At 38.2% G+C, this 16,046-nt stretch overlaps 1 protein-coding gene across 1 annotated transcript in view; it reads left to right on the top strand.

The window, feature by feature from the left end:
• The window catches only part of WDR37 (WD repeat domain 37), a 65,811-nt gene that overhangs the window by 22,475 nt on the left and 27,290 nt on the right, over positions 1-16,046 (top strand). The window contains 6 exon segments of the mRNA XM_030550139.1: positions 3,936-4,071; positions 5,704-5,775; positions 7,872-7,916; positions 10,449-10,525; positions 15,440-15,574; positions 15,577-15,679. Coding sequence (XP_030405999.1) covers positions 3,936-4,071; positions 5,704-5,775; positions 7,872-7,916; positions 10,449-10,525; positions 15,440-15,574; positions 15,577-15,679 — 568 coding nt within the window.

The raw sequence follows: 16,046 nt of genomic DNA on the forward strand, positions 1-16,046 counted from the left end.
TGTGCATGGATTTCTTTAGACAAAATTCATATATAGGAGAAAAAAGATAAGAATGGGATGTTGTTTTTTTATCATTTAGTCCAATCTAACAAGTTTGTTCCCTTACTCCCTGACGATTTTATATAGTTCCTATTGTCATGGATCAGTGTGAATGTACTGATGTGATGAGAATATACTCTCATTTTTTGTAATGCATAAGTTGCAAATTCCTTAACAAGGCTAGTTAAAATCTGGGCAACATAGGATTAGTTGTACAGCTGTTTTGTAGTCACAGAATAGTATTTCTCATTTTGATGAATATGCAGAAAGTACTGTTTGTAAAGCAGATGTTGAATACTTATCTTCTCTTAATTGCTTGCAATGTAGCATTCAAATTCTTTCCCGGGGAAAGCAGATGGATCTCGCAACTTCTGCGTGGGAAGCTGGGAAATATGGGGTGGAGACTCATGGGTAACTGCTTTGCTTCCCAGTGTGCCAATATGCATGTACAGCTAAGTAGTGGCGAATGGTGGAACATGCAGAATCTCATAATTTTTCATGGGTATCATAGCTGTCAACTGTGCCATGTCAGAAGACTTTACACTCTTCATTGTTACTTATTTACTGCTCTTGCTTGTAGATACAAAACAATGATCAGGAGAGTAAAAAAGACTGCAGAGCAGGTAGCATCTCTTCCCACTGCGTTCTGCAGAGTTTAACCTCTGCAGTTGGTGGGAGTGAGCTCATTTTGAACAGTCACTTTTCTGAGTGGGAAGGTAGTCACTCTTTCTTTGGCTTTGTAAAACAAAGAAAATATAATGTGCTGAGAGACAGAAGTTCAAGAAAGATATAAAGAATAATATCTGGTTAAGAAAAGAAAACTTCTCTTGCACTCAAACGCCATAGGAAAATGTGCCAAAAAGCTGTAGGATAGCAAGTGCATGGCTAAGTCAGAGGGAATGGAGCCTCAGTTTCCCACTTTGAGTGTCAGACTGCTGTATTGTGCTTCACTGATCAGGTTCTTCATTCTTCTTTCTACCTGATGCTGTACTGTAGTTAAATGCAATTTTGACATTCGCCTTTCGAGGTGTAGTAAAGGAGTAGTAAAATATTCCAGTAAATAAAATCACCTGTATTTGAAGTGGGAAAGCAAAGGAAAACAGATTCGGTTTGTTATCTCTCCTGTAAAGATAATATCTGGTACAGAATTCTTATTCCTGAGTTTTAGCTCCTCGGTGTGGCACATTAAAAACTGCCCAGGCTTTAAAAGATTTTTATCACTAAGTCAGTAATAGTGGTCTTGGCTGTGAATCAACCATCAGTGGTGACCATACACCAATCTGAGGAGAGTCAACTACTGTGTTTGAACATTACAGTTAATTCTTAATTGGTGGTGGTGGGGCGCTGGGAAGGCTGCTTCCACAAAAACTAAGACAATCCCCAAAGAACTCATGCATAGAAAAAAATCATGGCTCAAAATCAGAAACCACAAACTTAGAATTCTAACATAAACACCACCTGAAACAAACCCATCAAATTTGTGCGAAATGCCAAATGGTTTTCAGAGAAGCAGAATTATAAGGTAAATAACTAGCTTTTCCCTTTGCCTGGGGAGGTTGTGAAATCTCCATCTCTGGAGATATTTAAGAGTAGTTTAGATAAATGTCTATCCGGGATGGTCTGGACAGTATTTGGTCCTGCCGTAAGGGCAGGGGACTGGACTCGATGACCTCTCAAGGTCTCTTCTTGTCCTAGAATCTATGGGCACCATTTTTAACAGAATTCTTACTCTTGAAGAGTAAGTAATTTAAGGATTTTTCTAACAGAAACATGAAGTAATGATTACTAAAAAGGGCTTTCAAAATGAAGGCAAATGCCAGATGCTCAAAGTATGGTGTGTCTAAGTACATGGCTTAACAAGCCTGCCTTGTTGAAGCTCTTTTCCAGAGAGACTTTAATGACAATTGGAAGAAAATGCGTCAGAACTTAAACTGACAGAATCTTTTTCCAAAACTGAAGATAAAATAACGTTGTCTAGGTTACTTTGTAATGGCATTTTCAAGGGGGAAGTGTGGGCTCAAGAGCTGAAAGGTGTGTGTATATGTAACTTTGAAATTTGATAAACAGTTGAGAGGTATGTTAGTCCTCTTTCTGTAACTTACTTCTACTGTTCTGCTTTGCATACATGGCTCCATTTTGTTTTAAGGAGTATATTAAATCTGAAAGCTGCATTTTTAAGATTTGTCTTGAAGGTTTTATGATTAATTCTGCAGTATGGTTAAACTACTAATCTCTACCTTGTTTTGTGAGGATTAACCTGTTTCCTTTTAAATGCATCCTTAAGTGATTGTTGCTTCTGTTGATTTGAAGCTGTTCTGTTTGTTAACAATTTAACTTTGTCTTTATAGAGGATTTCATCATTAGAAGACAGACATGCAAAAAACCTGAAATATTTTAATTCTCAATATTCTTCCAGGCTTTCTCTGTTTTTTGAAGTCTATCTTTCCTGAAACAATTTCACTTTGTTTTAATCATGCGATATTTGAATGCCATGTCTGCCTTGCTCAGTCATCACAGATTTAATAGAATTTCATTCTTAATAATATTTTTCCTGAGTAAAACCTCTGATAGAGGAAATTCTTTGTAGCTGAAATGTAGAATTAATTATTTAAGATCTATTTGCTTTTAAGTCCAGACATTTTAGGGTTTGAATTAACAAGTGTCTGACTACATAACTTAAAATATCTGTTCATAATTATACTTCTGTTAAGAATTTTTTCAGGATGAATCATTTACAGAGTTTGTATCCAACTTTGGGGTACCATCTTCCTCATAGTACACTTGTTAAATGAGCCCCAAAGCTTGTGAAAATGAAGGAGTAGTCCCTACAGTATAGATGAGCAAAGCTTGTTTTTTTTATCCCCTTTGTATTGGGGGATTTTCTATTTATACAAGCTTAATTTCAGCGTATCTCTGGAAGTCTGTCATGTTCTGACAAGGCAAATCATATTTCTATCTTGCTTTCTCTTCTTTATATATTCCACTTCCCTTTGATGGAGTTTATCCAATTCAGATACCGTAATATGGATGGGTCAACACTTGTTTTCAGTGTTCCTGCACTAATATAATCATTTATTTTTCTGTAAGATGGGTATATTTCCCCTTGGTTCTGTTATCTGCTTTCTTGTTCTGTTAATGCTTACCTAAATACTAATTTTGATTTAATAAAAAGTTCTTCGTAACAGCACTGAATCTAAGGGAATGTGACCCGCAAGTGGCTCAGATATAACTTTGTTAGCCTCTGATTTTTTTGACACTTTTGTGAAAAAATACTTCATTGTCATGCAAAAAGAACTGCCTGCATATGCTAATTCGTACATACTGCAAAATGTTAGACTTAAAGCTAATTGATTTTTTTTTTTTTTTGCAATTTTGAAGAAAAGTGGATCAACATTTTTGGATTTTTTTTTACACATTTTTGGCAGTTCTACATATTATAGGCAAACAAATTTCCCCAGACTTATATAATACAATACAGTTCACATCGGACAGCAAAATACAAGCTATCCTCAGACCCTCAGGCGCATAACCATTTGTGGGAAAGGAAGGGGAAATTCTTATAGCCAAGGACCTCTTACCAAACTGAATGGAAAGCTTAGACATTGGGCCAAATTCTTCTCTGTGGTATCTGTGCAATCTCATTGTATTGCATTATTCTAACCCCGGACAAAATGTGTCCCACTGTCTTTATAAGAAAACTTCAAAGATTTATTTTTCTTCAGTTAAAGGTCAAGAAACTCTCTTGATAAATAATGAACCATAAGAAAAGTGAGAGCTGATTATAAAAATGTTATCTATTTATGTTAACAAAGGCTGTGTATACTGCCTTTTTGGGGGTGATTAATAATTATCTGCAGATTGATAGGAAAAATAAATTGTTGTCTCTGCTGTTATAGATTGTATCCAGTTTCAAAACTACAACATCAAGGGCAATCTGTCAACTGGTGAAGGAGTATGTTGGCCACAGGGATGGTATTTGGGATGTCAGTGTCACGAAAACTCAGCCTGTCGTGTTGGGGACAGCATCTGCTGGTAATGTTTTAACTCTGGTATCTCTCACAATGTTTGTGTTAGATTCAGTAAGTGTGATTAGATTTAAAGCATAAGTGAAAGTTTAGTTGCATTCTATATATGAGAATGTCTTCATGGGTCTTTTATGTTAGATCTGAATTAAGTTGCATTTGTTTGGCTAACTGTCCTTTCACGTAGTTTATATAGTTACCCTGATAATAGAATTCTATTAAGGAGGTTCAGCAGCTTAAGCTCTCTAAACAAAATGAAATGGATTTATCTGAAATTCTGTTTAGCTGGGCATATGTGAGAAAGTTCAAGCATCCTAGTTGAGTGTTCTCCTTCAACCCTCTGTTAGCAGTGATCCACTTACAATTTAATGGCTATTCAGTGTGTGAAAAGGAATGGATGTAGTATCATTTAGGGAGCTCCTTTTTTACCCATTCAGAAGTTCTATAAGGTGTTTTTGGGTTGTTGTTAACTTTGAGGGTACTCACATGGGGTACCACAATTGAGGGAGATGACTTATTGTTAACTGTGTACATATAACCTGTGTCTGGTTTTGTATGTGTTACTGAGCCCTTTAGGAAGCAGTATCGTTAATATACTGATGACAGTTCTCTTCTTTGTTTCTGTGGGATCCAGAAGTGCAGTAATGATTGCTTCCGTACATTTAATTGTATGGTGTCTGAGCCGTACAGCTGAAAGTAAACCCTGGCTTTTGATGCTACTTAAGCATCTAGAAACAGATGAAGATCTGTAAGGATCACAGATTGAGGACCTTATTAATATATATTCTCTTTTAGTTGAGAGGCAGATACTACAGCCTTCAGTTCACACTTAAATGTTTTTTGGCAAAACCAGCATCACCTCCATATGAGCCCCTATCTTGGATGGGCACTGAGAAAATTTCTTCTTGGCTGGATAATATGTTCTAATTGGTGCTACCTTAGAGAGTAGATCAGCATGTGGAGATGCTTAGTGGTTTTCAGTGTATGGAGCACTTAACCTGTGTGTGCCACAGACTGAACGGGCTATTGCTTCTCGGTACAAATGATTTTAATTAAGCCCTGTATGTTTTAGGTCCTCATTGAACTTAGAAACCTCCTTTCTCCTTTTGTTGCATCTCTGCAACAGATCAGCATGGATGCTCTTTACTTGCAATCTGAGGACTCCTATCTGTTGAAAGGCCTTCTTGAGTGAATGAAGCAAACACTCTTGTGGGTTCTGTTTAAGTTGACTTATTTTTTCCCCATCACTTCAGTTGTGCAGTGTTTTTAATGGCATAAAAACATCCTAAAATTGATGGGTAAATAGTTTCATTCATCTTTTTCTAAGTAATAGAATACAACTTCTAGAAGTAGGTCATGCCTGTTAAAACTCATCTCAAGGTAACTTGATTTAAAGTAGCAGCTTTATATGTATATATAAATTGTTATAATTGACACTAACAATTTTTTTCAAGTTGCAGTGAATGGAAACTTTGAAAATACAATGCGGCTTTCCTTTAAGTACTTAGTCAATTGAAGCTTATTTCATTTGTCCTTCTAGCAATTACACTTTTCACTGTAAGGCTTGTATAATAGTAGTTGAAAAATAAAATTTTGCATATACTTGAAATGCTTACAAATGCTTCTGCTTTAACCTTTGTAGACCATACTGCTTTGCTGTGGAGTATAGAAACAGGAAAGTGCCTTGTCAAATATGTAGGGCATGTCGGATCAGGTAAGCATATACGAGGTGCTTGGAGTGGTGTGTGTATGTATGTATATGTATTTGTATACACATTAATCTTTCTATAATGGCTTCCATTATAAAGGTTCCCAACTCTATTAGAAAACTCCATTTTAAAGGTTTCAGAGTGGTAGCTGTGTTGTTCTGTATCAGCAAAAACAATGAGGAGTCCTTGTGGCACCTTAAAGATTTACAAATTTATTTGGACATAAGCTTTCGTGGGCTAGAACCCACTTCATCAGATGCATGAAGTGAAAAATACAGGAGCAGGTATAAATATGTGAAAGGATGGGGGTTGCTTTACCAAGTGTAAGGTCAGGCTAACTAGATAAATCAATTAACAGCAGGATACCAAGGGAGGAAAAATCTCTTTTGAAGTGGTAAGAGTGGCTCATTACAGACAGTTGACAAGAAGGTGTGAGTAACAGTAAGGAAAAATTAGTATTGAGGAAATTAAGTTTAGGTTCTGTAATGACCCAGCCGCTCCCAATCTTTATTCAGGCCTAATCTCATGGTATCCAATTTGCAAATTAATTCCAGTTCTGCAGCTTCACATTGGAGTCTGATTTTTAAGTTTTTGTTGTTGAAGAATTGCCACTTTTAGGTCTGTTATTGAATGACCAGAGAGATTGAAGTGTTCTCCTACTGTTTTTTCAGTGTTATGATTCCTGATGTCAGATATGTGTCCATTTATTCTTTTGCATAGAGACTATCGGGTTTGACATACATACTACATTTATTTAGTTTATATGCAGAACACTTAAACATGATGAAGGTCCAAAATTATCATGTTAATACAATTCTCATTGACTTTTATCTTTGTGTATAAACTAGTCTATGTAGGTTTATGTGACTAATAGTTTTAGAATCATAGAATTGTAGAACTGGAAGGGACCTCAAGAGGTGGTCTAGTCCAATCTCCTGCACTCAAGGCAGGACTAAGTATTATCTAGATAATTCCTGACAGGTGTCTGTCTAACTAGCTCTTAAAAATCTCCAATGACAAAGATTCCACAACATCCCTAAGCAATTTATTCCAGTGTTTAACCACCCGGACAGTTAACAAACTGTTATGTGCTCCCCTCAGTCTTCTCCAGACTAAACAAACCTCTTCCCTCATAGGTCATGTTTTCTAGACATTTAATCATTTTTGTTTCTCTTTGGACTTTCTCAAATCTTTCCACATCTTTCCTGAAATGTGGCACCCAGAACTGAACACAATACTCATAGCTGAGGCCCAATCAGCACAGAGTAGAGCAGAACAATTGCTCCTCGTGTCTTGCTTATAACACTTCTGCTAATGCATCCAAGAATGTTTTGGCCCCCCCACTTTTTTGTAGGTGTTACACTGTTGACTCATATTTAGCTTGTGATTATCTATGACCCCCAAGATCCCTTTCCACAGTATTCCTTCCTAGTCAATCATTTCCTATTTTGTTTGTGTGCAATTGATTGTTCTCTCCTCAGTGGAGTACCTTGCGTTTGTCCTTATTGAATTTCATCCTATTTACTTCAGACCATTTCTCCAGTTTGTCTAGTTCATTTTGAATGTTAATCCTATCCTTCAAATCACTTGCAATCCCTCCCAGTTTGGTAACTTCCACAAACTTTGTAAATGTACTCTCTGTGCCATAATCTAAATAATTGATGAAGCTATTCAGCGAAACCGGACCCCACTCGATATGCCTTCCAGCTTGACTGTGAACCAGTGATAAATACTCTGAGGGAACAGTTTTCCAACCAGTTGTGCACCCACCTTATAGTAGTTCCATCTAGCTTGTATTTCCCTCATTTCTAAGAAGAAGGTCATGTGAGACAATATTAAAAACCTTTTGAAGGTCAAGCTATACACATCTACCGTTTCTCCCCTGTCCACAAGGCTTGTTAACTGTGTCAAAGAAAGCTGCTAGGTTGGTTTGACATGATTTGTTCTTGACAAATCTGTGCTGCTTTTACTTATCACCTTATCTTATCACAAGCCTTCAGTATAAAATTTGACTCTTCACTACTTTACAAATGTTTTTACTATTTGACTTCTTTTCTTTTTCCTGTAACTTTGGCCTAAAATTTGGTTTTGTTTTATGCAGTAAATTCTATAAAGTTCCATCCAACGGAGCAAGTAGCTCTTACAGGTATGTAGAATTTTTGTTTCATGCATTATGCTTGTCATAAGAAAGTAAAAACAAACCACTCTTTTTACTGTAACACCCTGTGTTAGCTTTTGCTGAGTAGCAGATATTTTTGATGTTATCCCCATCTTTCCCTCTCCAATTCCCTACTTTTTATTAACTCATTCTAATTTAATAAGCTTTTGGTGCAGAGAGCATGGATTTTCTGATTTGGGAAATATCTAGTAGTCCTTAGTGTGCAGATTGGAATAATAAACATCACACTGACATTTTACATTTTTATTTTCTATTCTAATTTTCTTCAAATAAAGAAAAAACTAATGATACTTTTTAATATTAATGAACCAATGATAGACTTCAAAAGGCAATAATGGAAGGATATTCTCTGTATATGTTATGAGTGTGACAACTTTCTCGTTGGCCATAACATCATCAGTATTGCGCTGTGTTCAAATCTGTAGGATGTGCTTAATCTTATGGTTCATATGATTCAGCGATAGATGTTAGCTTTAGGATTCAGGCGACTGAGATTCAGTGCCTGTTTTGCTACAGGCTGCCTGTGTGACCTCTGGGGACAAGTTACTTAATATCTCTGTGCCTTACTTCCCCATAGGTAAATGGGCATAATGGAACTTCCTACTAAACAAGGATGATGAGGAAAAACATTTCCAAGATTGGGAGGCATACAAGGGTTCTGGGGACCATATACATATCTATGAAAGTGAATATTTCTTTCCAGCCAATCGTGTGGTGGTTTTTCTCTAGCATTTATAGTTGACTCTGCTCAAGCTTAGAGTTACATAATAGTGAGGACCATAATCACATGTCCATTTTGGTCAATTTCATGGCCATAGAATCTTAAAAATTGTAAATTTCAGTGTTGTAGCTGTAGCATTTCTGACCCCAAACAGGGTTCTGTGGTGTGGCCCCCCTACAATAACCTTGCAATTCCTCTCTCCCCTCTCCTCCCCCCCCAGTAGCCCCCTTTTGGAGTGGAACCCCCTCCCAGGTCTCCCCCTGAAAATCTGTATAGTATAGGGTAAAAGTACACCAGATTTCATGGGAGAGACAAGATTTCATGGTCTGTGACATGTTTCTCATGGCCATGAGTTTAGTAGAGCCCTAGTAATAGCAGTAAGGTTGAAATTATAAACCTCGCTTTCTTTCCTCCAAAAGCCAAAGCTGAGTTTTCTCTGTTTAATTTGAAGTTGCTCAAGCAAGCCACTTTTGAGAGATGGAATGCTGAAAAATGGCAAAGTTCTTAACAGCTAACTGTTTCTACACCAGTGGTTCTCAAACTTTTCTACTAGTGACCCCTTTCACGTAGCAAGCCTCTGAGTACGCTCCCCCCCCCTTACAAATTAAAAACACTTTTAAAATGGTGTTAAATATATTAAAATGCTGGAGACAAAGCGGGTTTTAGGGTGGAGGCTGACAGTTTGCGACCTCCCATCTAATAACCTCGTGACTGCCTGAGGGGTCCTGATCCCCAGTTTGAAAATCCCTGTTCTACACTGTCCTCTAGTGTGAAGTAATTTATAATTGAAAAAAATAAACCCAGAATGCTGAAGGTAGGAAATTATCAGATCAAGTTTTAACACCAATCTTGATTGTGCCCTTGTTTTTACCAATCCTCGTCCTCCTCCTAGCATTTCCGTGTAGGGCCACAAATCCTCACTAAAACATGCCAGAGAAGACTCATTTAGATCTACCAACCGCATGTGCTGGAGATTCCACTATGAGCCAGAAGCCATCTCACTTCATACTTTCTTGTAGGGGCAGTAACAGAGACCAGCCTGTACCTTTTTCCTTATTACATAGATGGGCAGCAGATCCCACAATATCCTGTGCACCTTCACGTGAACTTGAAATCCTCATGCAATGTACATTGTATAGGCCATGGGTGTGTGAGAGTTATCCTTATTCAAAGAGAGGCTATTGTTTCTAATGCACATATGCTATCCAGATTTAGGTTTCCTTTATGCAGCAACCAGTAGGTCTGTAACCTTTCAGAATTTGATGCTACACTGAGCTACCTCAGGTAGAAATATATTTGTTGGTTTGGATTCTACTTAGAATCAGACTAAATTTTTGTGTCTGATGATAAAAATCCTTGGATGACAATGGGAAAGAAGAGGGGGAGATAATTCCTTTTTATTTCCTAAAGCATTAAAGATACAACATCAGTTGTTTTACTAATATAAAATCCATATTTAAATTTGCTAGTAACATCTTAGTGTTTTGGAACAGAAGACTAATAAAATGTTCAAGCATACACTATTTTCAATGGTATGTTTTCCCTAAAAGAAAGTGAATGTTTTCGAGGAGTAATTAAGTTGGATTACTTCTCCCCTTCTGTGTAATGAATCATGTTCTTAGCAAACTGTCAAGCCTGGGAAGCAACCATTTATGCTGAGTTTTACCAAACTTTGTTAGAAAAAAGTGTTATTCATGCAGCATAGCCAAAATGTGAAAACAAAACATTTTCTTTATTGTGTTTATGGAAATATACTTATTCAGTTTATTTCTGTGCAGCATCTGGAGACCAGACAGCTCACATTTGGAGATATATGGTACAGTTGCCCATGCCTCAGCCAACAGCAGACTGCAATGTAAGCAATAAACTTACACAAACTAAAAATTGATCCTAGGGCAACTTCATCCAGTTTAGGTGGTGTGATTACATGTAAAAGTGTAAAAGACTCTCTTATTTAAAGGGATATTTTCAACTAACTTTGGCCCAAATGTTACATTTTTATAAAAAGACATTTATAAAACTCTGTGGTCAGTAAATTAATTTCTGTGGCCTTTCTTTAGTGTTTCCAAGCAGTATATTGCAGCACTGAATCTGAAAGTGCAACTGACTTCATTGATTTTTTTTTCCAAATGAAGAAAAGTGCATAATTAAACAGAATAGTGACAAGTAAAATTTTGCATTGTAATCCAAAATATAGTTGTTAATAAAGTTGTAGAAAATAAGATTAAAGTTGAGTGCATCTCTAACCACTTTGGAAAAAAAAAATTGTTGAGGCACATTAGTAGGTTGTTCATGGGTCACATGTATCAGGCTTAACTAGCATGAATAATGAACTGGTATTTAGCTTAATCTTGTATCCTTTCATCGATATTTAGACTTAACTCAGTAGAAGTTCACTAATTTGTACTAATAACAGCGAGGCCTATTATGGATTACCAAACTTTCTGAATTAGTCCCTGATCCTGCAAATGCTTAAATACATCCATCCATGGGACTATTCACAAATGTAAAATTACTCTCATTTCGTGATTCTTATAGTATCTGGGCTTACATAAGTCCCAAATTCAGCAAAGCACTTATGGGCTTTAAAGAGTCTTAAACATGTGTTTTTAAAGTTAAACATGTGCTTAAGTTCTTTTCTGAATTGGGGCCTTAGAGAGCAAGTATAATAAGGATAATGCCTCTATGTATTTCATTAAAACTGATCTATACTTACTAAAATAGTCTGTTTTTTTTATTTTAAAACATTATACAGATGTACTATAGTACATTTTCTAAAAGTAGTGTAATATTAGTAATTATGGTCTCACTTCAGTCTTTTGCTATTAAATCTTTGCCAAGAACTAGGGGGAGTCTGTCAGTTATTTATATAGTTATATAACAGACATCTGCTAACTTAATTTTGCTCATCCACAAAGCTGCTGTGTTCTACTGTATAGATACTGGTGCAGTGTTTTACGTGAACTGCCAGATAGACAATCTAATCTAATCTAATGAGACTGAGCTCCATCAATGTATTTGAATGTGCTATACATTTTGGGTATGTCTACACAGCCGAGGAAAACCCATGCCAGCTGACCCAGACTGCGGGGCTGTTTAACTGCTGTGCAGACTTGCAGGCTTGGGCTGGAGCCTTGGCTCTGGGACCCTGCAAGGTGGGAGATCCCAGAGCTCAGGCTTCAGCCAAGCCCAGAAGTCTACACAGCAATGAAACAACCCTGCAGCCTGAGGCCCGTGAGCCTGGGTCAGCCATGGTTTTTCTTTGCGGTGTGGACATTTTCTTTTAGGATGAAAGGTACCAGCTACCACACAAGAAACCCTAGTTTTTTGTTGCATGTATAACTTAAGGTATTGTCTTCCATTGTATGCGGTATCTTCACCCTTCCTGGTCTATGGTACTAGTGTTTCTGGATTTCAGGCCCACTCTGATATCTGCAACCTATGTGCAGGGTAGGTTAGATGGTGTACAGGTTAATATGCAGTCTGTCCTTGGAGGCTAGGGTATGTAGGAATTGTCAGTGTGATAATGCCACAGTAGGGTTTCTGATGTGTGAGACTAGTCTGTTTTAACTCTGATTCTCATGCACTTGTGCTGCACTGTTTTGGTTACAAACACTGTAAAGGAATGTTTCATTCCAACAGTTTCTTTGATATGTTTAAGATTTCAGTGTAAATGCTTCTAAAGGTATTTAAAACCTTTCTAATAGCTGAAATTTGGGACCTAAATTGCATGTGTTGTTGATTTTTTTTTTTTGTTAACCACATAACCTTATCAGTCCCTCTAACTTGTTATCAAACTAAATACTCATACTTAAAAAATAAAGCTGTTAAAAGTATGTTTAAACTGGATATTTTGCTAGTGGATTTCTGTGCAAAGACTCATATACCCTCCTTCCAGAAATTGGGGGCAAAACATAATAGTGAGCTAATATGTGACTCAGTCAAGTAATGAGTGGATATGCAGTTAACACTGTCAGTATTTCTGTTGTAACCTTCAATTTTTAGCTGTCTGAATGCCGACCATTTCAGAGTATTTCTCACTGATTTGTCATGGCAAATATAAGTCCCTTTCAAGTTTGCAAGGATCTATTGTAGATTTTCAGAGAGAGAGCCTCTTTCCCCAGTGAGTTTAGCTAGTGGAAAAAGTTGGGTGGAAATTTTTACCAAACTCATGGTGAACATTTTTATTATATATGGTGGTTTACTTTTTTTTGGCACTTTCCATTTTCAAAGAGCTATACAAATGCTCCTCTTAGCACCCAAATCTGTTAGGAAAGTAATGTTTTCATTTTGCAGATGCAAAAACTAAGGGGATGTCTACACTGTGAAGGCTATACCGGATTAGCTACAGTGCTATAGCTATGCTTGTATAACCCTGTAGTGTAGACGCAGCCTACACTGACGAAGAGTATTTTTTTCCATTGGTTTTGGAACATCACATCCCTAGTCAATGGCAGCTAGACTAAATGGAAGTATTCTTCCATTTACCTGTTTGCGTCTATACTGAGAGTTAGGTTGGCATAGGTATGTCGTTCAGGGATGTGGATTTTTTACATCCCTGGCCTACGTAGCTATGTTGACCTAAATTTTAAGTGTAGACCAAGCCTCTGGCACAGAGGTTGATTTTCCAAAAAGGGAATTATTATCAGAATGAAGAACAGAATTTTGGAGTTTCTAGCTCCCAGTCTCTTGCTGCATACACTGGACTGACTACACTACACTGTACTTTTAGACTTACGCACCCTGGCAAGACCTTCTGATATAGTAATTAATGTAAACTGTAAACTACAAGCAAAATTAGATGTTTTGATAGCCTCTTACAGGTCTTCCTCTGTGTAAGATGCTTGCTGAGTAAGAATAGTTGTGGTACAGTACTAATTTGTACTTCCACTACAATGAGAAAATCTCTGTTCGCAAGAGATTGGCCACTAAACAGTGTATTTAAAGATTACAATATTGCAGGATTTTTCTTGGTATCACCAAGATAGCAGGGAAGAATTGCGGGGATGGGAGTGGATGACTAAGGGTAAGTAAAGGTCTGTCGAAGAGTTAAAGGGGTAATAGATTCATAGATTCGAAGGCTAGAAGGTCTGATGTCCTGTATAATACAGGTTATAAAACTCCCCCAAAACAGTTCATAGAGCAGATCTCCAAAACATCCAGTCTTGATTTAAAAATTGTCAGTGAAGGAGAATCCATCAGCACTTGCGTAAATTATTTCAATGGTTCATTACTCTCACTTAAAAATTATAGGTGTTATTTACATCTAACTGGTGTGTGTGCGCCATCCATGCATTGATCCCATGTCTTGTGGCTCTCTCTCTCTTTCTGTAAAACCTCGATCTCATACCTTGTTCCCTTGTGTGTGTGTGTGTGTGTGTGTGCACATTAATTTCATGTCTTGGTGTGTATGTCATGGATTGACACTAAAATTGGATGCTTTTGCTTACTCCCACCTGTCTTCCCTGCATCCCCAGCCTTCTCTGCATGGGGGAACCGAACCCCGATATAATAGCGGATGAGAACGGGGAAGTTCCAAAATTAATAGAATGACATTTGACTCACCCAGCATGTGGAGGAGGAGTGGGGTGTGAGGGGAGAAGTGTGTCTGGATCTGGTCTTTAATCTCCGCTCATTATAAGGCTCAAGATTCTGAATCTCTCTGACCTCCCAGATCTTTGGGGTGTTGGTAACTCGGCAGGAAGATACTGGGGGTCTCTATTGGGGGCTTCCTGGGAATGTGCTTTGGCCCTGGGTGCTATCAAGTCCTGTTCCGTTATGTGGTGGGTTTGTCAGCAAAAGTGAAAGTAAAATGAGAGCGGCTTGGACTTGGTCCCCAGGAAGCTACTTGGCGTGCTTTGGAGTCTGGGAGATGCAGAGACTTGATGGGGAGCGAGGGGACCCCAGAAGCTCAGCCCCTGAGGAGAAACTGCAGTTGAGGAGATGGCACCACCACCATGTGCAGTCCAGTCAGAGTGGACCTGGGGGATGTGGCCACTGGGCCTATTCAGGAACCCAGCCAGCCCTGGTGTAAGTGCTGACCCTTGTCTTCGTTCTGCAACCACAGACCCCCAGGAAAGGAGGCTCAGCAGTGCCTGGTGCGGTGGATACAGGGGGGAACTGATTTGTAGCTGGGACAAGGCACAGGAGTTTCTGTGGAATGGGAAGCAGAGCAGTTGCTTCTGTCCAGGGAGGCACCGGTATCCTAAACACCAGCTGCAGACAGGCCATGTGGAGTAAGAATGGGGAGGAGCAAGGTCTTTGGTGACTGTGACCTGATGCCTCCTCCTAGACCCCTTTTTTGCCTACACATCCTCCCCTTTCCTGATTTTTGCCCCTTAACCTCTCTGTGACTCTACACATACTTGCCTTCAACCCCTCTGCTTTCCCCTACATTCCTCTCAGTAATATGTAAATGCTATTGACCCTAATTATTTAGTGCTTAATCATCATATATAGCTCAGTGTCATCTAAGAGATACATATGTTCTAGTGAAATATAGTAGGCTACCCCTTGGTAATGCACACTACAAAGGCTTTGCTGGAACAGCTGTACTGGTATAGTTATACCAGCAGAGCCCCTTAGTGGAGATGCAGCTTATGGCAGCAAAAGGAATACTCGAGGGTAACCATCTCCCTCATGTAGCTGTCTGTGTATCATTGTTGGTTTTATTGCTGGTATTGCTATGTCAGGGGAGTGGGTTTTTTCAAGTACAACTTCCCATAGTAAATAGAAAAAATGTTCATATTTATACTCTTGTGATTAACAGCAAATGTCTGGGGAAGATGAAGTTGAGTTTTCAGATAAAGATGAACCTGATGGAGATGGAGATGGTTCCAGTGACTGTCCCACTATCCGAGCTCCCTTAACCTCCCTGAAAAGCCATCAAGGAGTAGTCCATAGCAAGCTGACTGGCTGGTTGGAGGGAAGCAAGCTGTAACAGCTTCCTGGGATAGGACAGCAAATCTGTATGATGTGGAGACATCTGAACTTGTCCATTCACTAACAGGTATCTCTTTGCTTATACGAAAGCTTTTTAAGATTGCTGGATTGTGTCTTGGTAATGATCACTCCTTCCAGACATCACAATCTTCTGGGTGAGTAATGTGTCTTTTGGAAGCAGGAAGGGACTTAACATAAAGCTTAAGCTACAGGGAGGAGCATAAATATTACATGGCTATTTATGTATGATATTAATTAATTGAATGCCATGAACATGTAATTATTCTCCTTTGAGCATGTGGTAAAACGTGTAAAATTGAGCAATTTTTTTGAAACTTAGTGCTGCAGTTTTTCTCAATACTTCTGAACAGTTTCGTTTTTCATACCTGTGCTACTTCAGATGTCAGTAATATATGGCTACTTAATGGCCAGAT

The sequence above is a fragment of the Gopherus evgoodei genome, chromosome 2 (assembly GCF_007399415.2).
Source record: "Gopherus evgoodei ecotype Sinaloan lineage chromosome 2, rGopEvg1_v1.p, whole genome shotgun sequence".
In the NCBI taxonomy this organism is placed as follows: Eukaryota; Metazoa; Chordata; order Testudines; family Testudinidae; genus Gopherus; species Gopherus evgoodei.